Source organism: Dreissena polymorpha, chromosome 9, assembly GCF_020536995.1.
Source record: "Dreissena polymorpha isolate Duluth1 chromosome 9, UMN_Dpol_1.0, whole genome shotgun sequence".
In the NCBI taxonomy this organism is placed as follows: domain Eukaryota; kingdom Metazoa; phylum Mollusca; class Bivalvia; order Myida; family Dreissenidae; genus Dreissena; species Dreissena polymorpha.
Window position 1 is genome coordinate 72,747,792 of NC_068363.1, and position 12,260 is coordinate 72,760,051.

Here is a 12,260-nt window from a genome sequence, read left to right on the forward strand (position 1 = left end):
CCATAATTTAAAATTGGTAAAACAACTTGATCAACCAACTCTAATTTGGTAAGTATTGAAATTGTTGGATAATTTATTAAAAATGAGTTAAACTTAAAAACAGCCTTTGAGGCCTGACCTGCAAGTGTTTCAAAGGTATTTGCAAAAGATCCTCCTGTAGTGAATATAATTACTAAATATGTAAATGTTTTAACAATTTCTTATGCTTGGTCTTTGTAAAAAAAAATAATACCCCTTCTAAGTTGTCCCCCTTTTTTAAAAACCATAACCTTTGTTTTATTTGTGTTAACACATAATTTCCACTTATCACAATATTCCTCTAACAAAGACAAACCTTTAATTAATTCATCCTCAGTTTCTGCCATAATTACAATGCCATCTGCATATAACAACAAAAATAATTTTAGCATACCAATATCAATTCCTTTAAAACCATTTAACATATAATTGATACTTATGAAAAGTTGTTTGTTTCTACACACCCAACCGACTGTAATTTGGTATGCCGACACTACACTTGTTTACACGCATTCATGTAGAAAATATTTAATAGTAAGCGAATAATGTCGATCGTAGATAAAAGAATTGCATTTTCGGAAAACATAACAAAAGAAAACTTTACAAGTGTCAAGCAAAGCGTTATTCGTAAACTTTGTGTTACTCGATAGCGTTATTGCATCGAAAATGCAGTCATATAAGGAAGTATATAGTATAAAGATAGTGTTATCGAGCGATGATAACGAGTCGCATTTTCAGAAAATAGATAGAAAGAAATTGATCAACTGTCAAGCACAGGGTAATTTGTAAACACCTATATAAGACATGTATGGGTTCTTTGAGTGCTCGAAATGCAAGTGTAGATGGGAAAGTGCTAAGGTTACTCCTAAGCATATCCGAGATCAGGAATGTGAAGTTTTGTTACTAGACCGTTGATAGTGTGGATTTGTCTTCGTCGCTTGGGCAAAGCCAATGGGTTCGTTTCTCTATAATGTCCCAGAGAATAACTATGTGATCAATTTTCAGATTCTAAGGGATAATATTTAAAATTTGATGAATTTTTGTAACGACATCTTTTGCAAATCGATCTTTTTGCATGTGTGAACGCGCGTGTAAATTGCAAATTACTTGGAATCTTATTTATATTTATTCGCTTCAAGACAATACAGTTGTCTTTACTCAAACATATAAAGTTAAGCAAACGATGCATTAAGCAATAAATCTGTGTATGGATTATTTATTTCATAAATTAAATTATGAACAACGGCCAAGCTTGGACTGACGTCTAAACAGCTTGTTCTAAACAGCATCGATTGCGTTAATTTATGTGTTGGTGTGTGGTCACATGATGGATTTTGTTTACTTAATAATTGGCGCATAGATTGGTTGTAGCATTTAGTCTGGGGGTCTTTAGTCTTTTTTATGTCTCGGTATCTCGTGTTTTAAATTCAGTACACTGTACAAGATTTATAAATTTTATATTAAACAACCCTCACGTTAGACAGAAAATGTTCAAACCTTATGTACAGTTTGCTCCGAGTGTAATCGAAGACCAATGGGATTCACGGTTATTGATATGATCATATTTATACTGGCATTGTATGACTAATATATTTGCTTAATGTTTACCAGATACAATTGTTTTACACACTTCTAGCAATTTAAGGCCTGTAAGGCATATACGCAGTGTCTGTATAAGGCCAGATGCGAATGCACAGATAACATTCAACAATAACAAGCAACACAAAGATGTAAGCACCCATCAGAAACCGCATATAGCTGAAAGCATAAATCTCAATCATTACATCAATGAAATCACAACGAGCATAGAGATGAAAGCAACAATCACTAAGTTTTCTGCATAAGTGCTGTGTCTGCAATCCGTGTCTTTAATCACCAGGTTTAATCACAGGCTAGTCCTGCGCCACGTTCTACATTCGCAAGAGACAAATCTTGATACATGCTGCTAAATAACTTCGATCTGGGTAATGTAGGTGGTATTGTTTGGTCATATGATTCAATGGCTTAATAGATTTAATTCGGAACTCGCGCGTTGTGTGTTTTTCCGATTTCTGAGCGCGCGCGGGAGGTACAAACATTGTAATAAATATAGTAATGACCAGTAACGAATCCGATTTGCTTCCCATTCAGTAGTGGAAAATAAGTATTTAAACGACAGTAGTGTTTCTTTTAAGAAATGTCAACATTCAAGTCTTTTGTTGTTATTACTATTACTATTATTATTAATAATTACAGATAACAAATCTAACACTGATATAATGTATGACAGATTTTTAATACAGGATTAAAGTCTAAATACACCGTTCAGATGTACAGCCGCCGATGCGGATGGGTCCAGTAGCTAACATCCTTAAAAGACATGAAAAACAGACTTTTTCAGCTGTATGGTAATTAATCAAGGAACCTATACAAACGGCTTGACCTATGCAATATTCTTCTGAAAAACATTATTCATGTTCTTGTTTTTTCGACATGCTTTATAGATATAGCAAATAAAAGTAATGTATGGTAAAGTTCGTTAGTGATGAGTCTTCTAATCTTAAGGTCTTAGTATTTAGCGAAAAATTTCTTTACTTTTCAGATTAGAGGCGGGAGACTTTTTACTCCAGGACTCCAGGGGTCAGTGGTTCGAGCCCTGTTGAGGGTTACTTTTTTTACTTTTTTTAAATTGTATTCTTGTTTGTTTACTGGAGATTTTTAGTTCAAATGTTTAAATGTATTAATATAAAGAATTTTATGACAAGCTTCAATACATGCCAAAATATGTTCGACGGCCCCTTTTACTCCAGAAACAGTATTAGGAGATTTGGATTAGTTTTGTCGGATAGTATTACTAGTATACAATATAGAAAACGATATGACACTGTGAAAAGACTATGTGCGAGTACGATAGGTCGATAACACAAGATCGCGTTATTACCATTTCAATCTCGCCTTTTGGTTGCATGTGCGCGATATGTCATCTTTTGCTGTATTTTATTAAAATAAAATATTGAATGGACCTTATCACGTTTTATGTAAATTGACAAAATTAAAAAACAAATGTTTCGGATTTACAAATTTTCGTTGTAGTTTTGTAAATTTACCAAAAGGTGAAAAGGTCCCTCCCTTTAAATAACACTTCTTAAATAACAGGGTCATAACAAGAGCATGAAATGATGTGACTGCATTTTTTTCTGTAGCAAGAAATTATTTAAGTGCATGAAATCATAAATTAATTCATTTTATTGCTTTTTAATGTCTAAATCACACGCTTTTACTACAATCCCATTGAAAGCAGCAAATTCTATGCAAAATTCCTTAGGAGAAATGAAAATATACATGATAAACGCCTGTAGAAATACATGATAAATAACCTTGCTTTATAACAACTTCGTGCCCATTTTCAAGTAACAGCACATACGAGACACTAAGCAGTAATTTAATGTTCGAAGAAAGCTTTCTCAATGCGGAAATTGCTATGTTTTTCAAATGTAATTATAATACTATATTAGGACATTGAGGAATTGAAAAATGTTTATTATGTGTATAGCATAGTTTTTATCTACTCATATAGAAACACGTGGTGATCAAATTCTTGATCTTTTTTACAAGTTATCCTGTTATCATCGACAACTTCGAAACCACCCCTCCCCCCTCTCTCTTAGAAAATGCAAACCCAAGCAAAGAGAAACCAAATTCTACTCACAGTTTTCCTTTAAAAGATATGAACCTATAAGAAAAACTGACCTAGGCATACACACTTTATGGAAAACATTTAAAGAAGACTTACAAAATACCGTCTCAAAAAACATTCCAACTTAATTAATAAAAGCAACAAATATCTATGTGTAACTTAACCATTAAAAACACAAATGAACGCGTACAAACGCAAATACCTTGAATCGAAACAACAAAAGCTTACAAGCAAATTCTTCGAATTGATATCAACCGCCAAATAAATGGTATATATGGATGGGTGAAAATCCATTGATATACGGTATAATCCTAGAAAAAAGAAGGGTAATTGTTGTATACATTGCAATTCTTATAATTGATAAATTTACTCCCATGAAATGTCTTGTTATACTCGTTTGTCGTATCTGAGAAATAGCCTTGAAAAGTTAATCACATAAAACAACATTATGGCAATAACTCTTTTGTTGGACGTGTGTGGTTATTGGTCTCGGGCGAGGCAATAGCACTCATTGATATCTATACATCTTAAAGTTTAATGTTAAACACATATATTGTATCTGAGATATAGCCCTGAAAGTAACATAATACGAAAACAACAAATGACAATACATCTTATTTAAATAAGTGATTTTATGATTCGTGTGCAAAGACATTTTATCATTGATCTCTACACACTCATGAAGTTTCATGTTGAAATCTTTAATTATTTCGTATATATATAGCCTTGAAAAGGTATATACTTAAACAACAAAGCTCAATAAATATAATTCAAGAAAGTGTAGGGTTATGGTTTTTGAGCGGTGCACCCCCCCCCCCCCCCCCCCATTGATATCTGTCCACCCATGATGTTTCATAGTTTCTTAGATACAGACCTAAAAGCTACTCCATAAAAGCAGCGTCAGGAATATTGGCAATACATTGAAAACCTCATCTTTTAAATCCCGATTCAGGACAAGATAACCCAGCACACTGTAAAATTCCACAAAAATGATTCTCGTACATAAGCGCTAAACAACATACTGACAGCCAAACAATACAACCTCTAAGGAAAAACGGTACCCTTAAATCGGAACAACAAAACCAATAGTTTCAACAGGCAATTTCAAGATGCCTTCTCCCCAACCACATCTGATACTATGACATATTCATGCCATAGGACCCAGCCCCCATACATATATTCCAGGCGTAAACATCACATAAAATGGATTAAAATATTAATACAGATCTGTAATTCGCCAAAGCCTCATGTCCAGGTAAATTATCCTGCAAAGTATTAAAGGAATGCTGTACAAAAATATTCCTAATCCGTACGTCTTTCTTTCAAAAGTATCTGTATTTTTGGGGAAAAACAACTGATTAAAAACATGCAAATGTATTAAAAACGGGGAGGTTAACATCATCCTATAAATTACAAGCCAATATAACGTACATGCATTTGCTTTACAATATTTGAACCTGTTATCTCTAAACTATCATGGCTCAACTTGATAACAATAATATTTTATATGACCTGCAATACGGGTTAACCCTTCCCGTTCTTGTGAAACATAACTCATATAATTCCTCCAAAAAACATTCCAATCAAATCGAGCTAAAAAAACTGACATTATGGAGTTTGTTAAAGAATTCGATTCTTTAGAATTTCCCCACAAGAACGTTTTATGCTAAGTTAAATGCTATGGAATAAATTCAAATGTTTTCTTCTGGATATCTCATAAATAAAGCAAATAACTGTTGTCCTGGAGTGAACCGTGTCCGACAAAATTAAAAAACAAATGTTTCGGATTTACAAATTTTCGTTGTAGTTTTGTAAATTTACCAAAAGGTGAAAAGGTCCCTCCCTTTAAATAACACTTCTTAAATAACAGGGTCATAACAAGAGCATGAATGATGTGACTGCATTTTTTTCTGTAGCAAGAAATTATTTAAGTGCATGAAATCATAAATTAATTCATTTTATTGCTTTTTAATGTCTAAATCACACGCTTTTACTACAATCCCATTGAAAGCAGCAAATTCTATGCAAAATTCCTTAGGAGAAATGAAAATATACATGATAAACGCCTGTAGAAATACATGATAAATAACCTTGCTTTATAACAACTTCGTGCCCATTATCAAGTAACAGCACATACGAGACACTAAGCAGTAATTTAATGTTCGAAGACAGCTTTCTCAATGCGGAAATTGCTATGTTTTTCAAATGTAATTATAATACTATATTAGGACATTGAGGAATTGAAAAATGTTTATTATGTGTATAGCATAGTTTTTATCTACTCATATAGAAACACGTGGTGATCAAATTCTTGATCTTTTTTACAAGTTATCCTGTTATCATCGACAACTTCAAAACCACCCCTCCCCCCTCTCTCTTAGAAAATGCAAACCCAAGCAAAGAGAAACCAAATTCTACTCACAGTTTTCCTTTAAAAGATATGAACCTATAAGAAAAACTGACCTAGGCATACACACTTTATGGAAAACATTTAAAGAAGACTTACAAAATACCGTCTCAAAAAACATTCCAACTTAATTAATAAAAGCAACAAATATCTATGTGTGACTTAACCATTAAAAACACAAATGAACGCGTACAAACGCAAATACCTTGAATCGAAACAACAAAAGCTTACAAGCAAATTCTTCGAATTGATATCAACCGCCAAATAAATGGTATATATGGATGGGTGAAAATCCATTGATATACGGTATAATCCTAGAAAAAAGAAGGGTAATTGTTGTATACATTGCAATTCTTATAATTGAAAAATTTACTCCCATGAAATGTCTTGTTATACTCGTTTGTCGTATCTGAGAAATAGCCTTGAAAAGTTAATCACATAAAACAACATTATGGCAATAACTCTTTTGTTGGACGTGTGTGGTTATTGGTCTCGGGCGAGGCAATAGCACTCATTGATATCTATACATCTTAAAGTTTAATGTTAAACACATATATTGTATCTGAGATATAGCCCTGAAAGTAACATAATACGAAAACAACAAATGACAATACATCTTATTTAAATAAGTGATTTTATGATTCGTGTGCAAAGACATTTTGTCATTGATCTCTACACACTCATGAAGTTTCATGTTGAAATCTTTAATTATTTCGTATATATATATAGCCTTGAAAAGGTATATACTTAAACAACAAAGCTCAATAAATATAATTCAAGAAAGTGTAGGGTTATGGTTTTTGAGCGGTGCAACCCCCCCCCCCCCCATTGATATCTGTCCACCCATGATGTTTCATAGTTTCTTAGATACAGACCTAAAAGCTACTCCATAAAAGCAGCGTCAGGAATATTGGCAATACATTGAAAACCTCATCTTTTAAATCCCGATTCAGGACAAGATAACCCAGCACACTGTAAAATTCCACAAAAATGATTCTCGTACATAAGCGCTAAACAACATACTGACAGCCAAACAATACAACCTCTAAGGAAAAACGGTACCCTTAAATCGGAACCACAAAACCAATAGTTTCAACAGGCAATTTCAAGATGCCTTCTCCCCAACCACATCTGATACTATGACATATTCATGCCATAGGACCCAGCCCCCATACATATATTCCAGGCGTAAACATCACATAAAATGGATTAAAATATTAATACAGATCTGTAATTCGCCAAAGCCTCATGTCCAGGTAAATTATCCTGCAAAGTATTAAAGGAATGCTGTACAAAAATATTCCTAATCCGTACGTCTTTCTTTCAAAAGTATCTGTATTTTTGGGGAAAAACAACTGATTAAAAACATGCAAATGTATTAAAAACGGGGAGGTTAACGTCATCCTATAAATTACAAGCCAATATAACGTACATGCATTTGCTTTACAATATTTTAACCTGTTATCTCTAAACTATCATGGCTCAACTTGATAACAATAATATTTTATATGACCTGCAATACGGGTTAACCCTTCCCGTTCTTGTGAAACATAACTCATATAATTCCTCCAAAAAACATTCCAATCAAATCGAGCTAAAAAAAACTGACATTATGGAGTTTGTTAAAGAATTCGATTCTTTAGAATTTCCCCACAAGAACGTTTTATGCTAAGTTAAATGCTATGGAATAAATTCAAATGTTTTCTTCTGGATATCTCATAAATAAAGCAAATAACTGTTGTCCTGGAGTGAACCGTGTCCGACAAGGTAGCCGTAACCTTTGGGGTCTCACAGGGCACTGTCATGGAGCCCATCTTGTTTCTGATCTTCTTCAAGAACTTTACCTGAAGCATCAAATATAACACTCCAATACTTTTTGAAGATGAAAGTATCATTTATGGAAATAATCTCAACATTGCTGTTACCTTATCAATGCTGTTACCTTTGACAAGAACAAGAAAAGTCGAGCCCACTGCCCATCGAGCGTGTTTGTTTATTTGTATAGTTGAACAATTATATCACTTGAGATTTGTGATAATCATTTGCAAGTATATGTATCACTTAAAGGGGCCTTTTCACGGATTTTGGAATGTATTGAAGTTTGTCGTTAAATGCTTTATATTGATAAATGTAAACATTGGATCTAAAAAGCTCCAGTAAAGAATCAAGAATAAAATTAAAAAAAAAAAAGTAACCTTCGACTGGGCTCGAACCACTTACCCCCGGAGTAAAAGTCTATCGCTTTGACCACTCGGCCATATGGCTCATACAATAAGTGATGAATTTTATACTTTATATAAGCAATACTCGAAGTATCACAAAAAACGACAACAACAGAACTCTCCAAATTATTCAATCGTTTAACGCTGCAACGCTTTATAATTGTCAGTTTTTAAATCGTCAAAGATGCATTAAATGGATATTTTAGGGCATGGTTTATGTTTCCTCACAAATATCATAACTACAACGAAAATTTGCGAATCTGAAACATTTATTATTATTTTTTGTCAATTTACCAAAAAGTGCAAGAATAGTTTAGGATATGCCAAGTTTTACTAAAGGTTAATATTCTGGTATGTGGAGTTTTGTCTTTAGATGACTGTCAATTTAAACAAACTATCTTATTCACGTATATAAATATTAAACCCTTTCTGCATGACAGTACTATAATGTTGGTACCTGAAATCGAAAATCATATTTAACTATTCATTATTGATGCACTCTTTTAGTTCAGTGGAATATTGTTAGTTTATGTATATAACTAAACCTCGTGTTTCTATCTTAATTACAATTATAAATACAATTATTGTATACTCTGTCCCGACCTATTCATATTATTCATATAATATAATTCATATAATTAAATCTCAAGTGACAGTTGTGTGAATTGTTCCCAAGGCTAAAAGAATTGCATGGAAGCAATGTTTTACGAACGCCTATTAGCATGACCACCCACAAACGTTAACGGTAACCACCATCGTAGCATGTAGATCAATCAAGAATTTAAAGGATTAGGAGTTTGAAACTAACTGCATTTTTATACATAATACGACATTTTACACAAACATGTTTTGTGCTTCCAGTATTATGGCCAACAATGTAAGTCCTGCAATATTATGTGCCAGCCGTACAGGGTGGAGGAGACCAAATGCTCGCGGTGCGGTATGGTTGCCATGACCTGCGGATGTGACAAAACCCGCCACACAGACCCGAGGAAGCCCCATCGCAGCGACCTCTGTGAGAAATGTCGATCTGGGAGGCCGTGCCAGTAGTAAACAACGCTGGCATCAAACATGCAAATGACATAACCTTATCAATTTTATTTTCCGTTATTTTGAGGGCCTCATGGATTGAACAAACATATATTTTTGTGATTTTAAATTATTTATCAGCACATGTTTCTACAGCAGTTTCGAGATGACAGAATGTTGAAATGACACAATTAAATAAAACGTTTGTAGCTTGTAATTCTGTCTCGAATAATTTCTGACAGAATGTGTAAATTTCTTAAAACATTAATATTAAATACTGTAAAATAATTCAGCATCAAAAATATTTATCTTTAAAACAAATATATATATACGATTTGTTATTATATGTTTAGTGAATGTGGTGAGTATGCTGTATTTTATATAATTTGCGTGTACAATGTGATGAAAATTAAACGTTTTAAGCATCGAAAATGTCATGCCAATGTATTTTCTCACTACTTGATCAATTATCTATTAGGAAGTTTAGAGCTCCAAACAAAACCATGAGTACTATTCAATTCCTTAAAAACTCAAAACCTTGTGTTGTGCTTTACATGTTGGACTTTCTGACCTCGCTTATGAAACTCTCGTTCTCTTAAAAACCACTTACAACAGTCTATATTATACAGATACCCAGCAATACATTAATTCAAACAACCCTCATGTGGGAAATTCAGTGTTCGAACCCTATTTACATTTGTAATCATATGAAACGTCGTATATCAGGTACAAATTAAAGTCATTTTCTCGCATGATTTCTCTAACCCAGCATGTGTTTACCAGTAAAACACCATAGATACTAACACAATTTACCAAAATAACGTGAAACTTCCGCTGAGGCAGTCGCCGCGACACTGTGTTATAGCACGATGTTCTTTACTGACAAGAAACCGACTGCCAAAGTGCTGGAGCATCTTTAGACGTCATAATGATTTGATAGTAAATGATAACAACATAAAATCCGTTACATTACAAATGAATGAAGTTTTAAATAAGTCGTGTGTTTAAAATATGGGCCAGTTGAAATGTATGTAAACAAAGGATTAAAACGGCACTAAGGCAGTTAGTTTTGATGCATAATGTAACGGCAAGAACGGTAAGAGTGGTGTTTTTACGGTTTATTGAATTATGGTACTGATTTCTGTGAACTTTGCATGGAAAATGAACTTTACTCCGTGAAGATTTCAGTCTTGCTTGAATCGCACATGAACTCTCTGAAACGCTGAACGCGGCACCCACACGCCCGGCGGTTCTATGCTCAGTACACGCGCATAAGACAGGACAAGTTCTACTTAAGACGGCGGTTTACAATTTAAGGTCTCCTCATGCTTTTATGTGTATCCTATTCGATGAAGGTTCTTTTATGTGTATGTACATCCTATTCGATGAAGGTTCTTTTATGTGTATGTACATCCTATTCGATGAAAGTTCTCAAACTGCTTATATTACGCTACATAAAATGTTAATGATTTTTATTAAATGTTTGTTTCCACAAACCCGACCGACCTTATTTTTTTGTGCCGAACTTAAACTTCTTTTTAAGGTTGAATTTGCGAAAAAAAAAACATTCAATTAAATTTACTATTAACCATGCAAACATAATTTGATTCATTCAATAAAATTCGATAAATTAAGTTTTAGTTTAGTAAACTTTTCGACAATTACAAATGTAAAACAGAAATGGAAGATTTTTTGCATACCATTTCATATTAAGAAACAAAGGGCCGAACTACTTACCCAAATTTTGAATTTACACTGTATCAGTTTCGCCGTTAATTTATTTAATGTGTTACTCGGTAAATGTACGTTATTCTTTATATAAATATGTGATTGAAAACACTTTTAGTTAAGTAAACTTTTCGACAATGACAAATGTAAAACAGAAATGGAAGATTTGTTCATGCCATTTCATATTCAGAAAAAGGGCCGACCTACTTATCCAAATTTTGAATTGTCACTTGTATCAGTTTCGCCTTTTATTTATTTAATGTGTTACTCGGTACATGCACGTTGTTCTTTATATAAATATGTGATTGAAAACAAAATCGTATAAGGAAGCTGTTTAAATGAATTTAATCCAGTGTATATAAATAGTTGCTTTTTCAGAAAATAGACAAAACGATACTGAACAAGTGTCCTACAAAGCGTAATTTGTAAACACCGATATTAGAAATGTACGGATTCTTTGAGTGCTCGAAATGCAAGGCTAAATGGGAAAGTGCTAAGGTTTACTCTAAGAATAAGGCCAAAACTCTGGTATGTATATTTTTGTACTTGACAATTGTGTCTACATAAATAGTTACACAAAATTTGTCAAGTGATTTATAATTATACATTCATTGGTACATGATAAATAATTTTTTGAAAATTGGAACATGAAAACATAGTAACTGTTCATCAAATGAGACATTACTTTTTGTTTTATATCATAATAATTATATTTTTAATATTAATCATTTGACTAGCCCATGCACGATTTCCATAATACTTAGCTAATACGTGTAATTATTTATTTCACGTGAACGATTTATGGATGGGTTCCATGGACTAAACGTTATATCACACATGAACAACTGTTACTGTCGTCACAAGTAAAATTGTTCCAGATATTGTATGGTTATGAGTTGGTAACTTGTTCTTATTTCGTTAAATGTTAAGGAAAATATAATCAAACATTATTTGATATTTTTATATAAAAACAAATTACGTGGGAAAATATTGATTTAAGCAATACATTTGTTTTTTTATGAATAAATGAGCATCCTAATATTTGTAACGATGACATGGATCTTGAGCTATATTTCACAAAGACATTTCTGCGAAATTGGTGAAATCTTTCATATCAGCAACCCTTTGATAACGAATAAAAAATCGCATAGTAATTATGCATTTTAAACATTAAGTGCAT

The 12,260-nt window shown here is 32.9% G+C and overlaps 1 protein-coding gene and 1 long non-coding RNA gene across 4 annotated transcripts in view; both read left to right on the forward strand.

The window, feature by feature from the left end:
- LOC127843937 (zygote arrest protein 1-like) overlaps positions 1 to 12,260 on the forward strand; it is a 78,159-nt gene that overhangs the window by 64,977 nt on the left and 922 nt on the right. The window contains exon 1 of one of the 2 annotated variants that reach the window (XM_052373840.1): positions 11,452 to 11,608. The exons of the other annotated variant lie outside the window; for it this stretch is intronic. Coding sequence (XP_052229800.1) covers positions 11,525 to 11,608 — 84 coding nt within the window. The 5' untranslated portion in view covers positions 11,452 to 11,524. Of the gene's footprint in view, positions 1 to 11,451; positions 11,609 to 12,260 lie in introns of those variants that run through there. 2 annotated transcript variants of the gene reach the window in all.
- On the forward strand, positions 731 to 10,158 carry LOC127843938 (uncharacterized). Of its 2 annotated transcripts, XR_008032461.1 has the most exons (4): positions 731 to 973; positions 2,301 to 2,405; positions 2,600 to 2,637; positions 9,185 to 10,158. It is a non-coding gene; the product is annotated as an uncharacterized LOC127843938 (long non-coding RNA). The 2 variants fall into 2 exon arrangements; XR_008032459.1 differs by lacking the exon at positions 2,301 to 2,405 and having other exon boundaries at positions 9,185 to 10,152.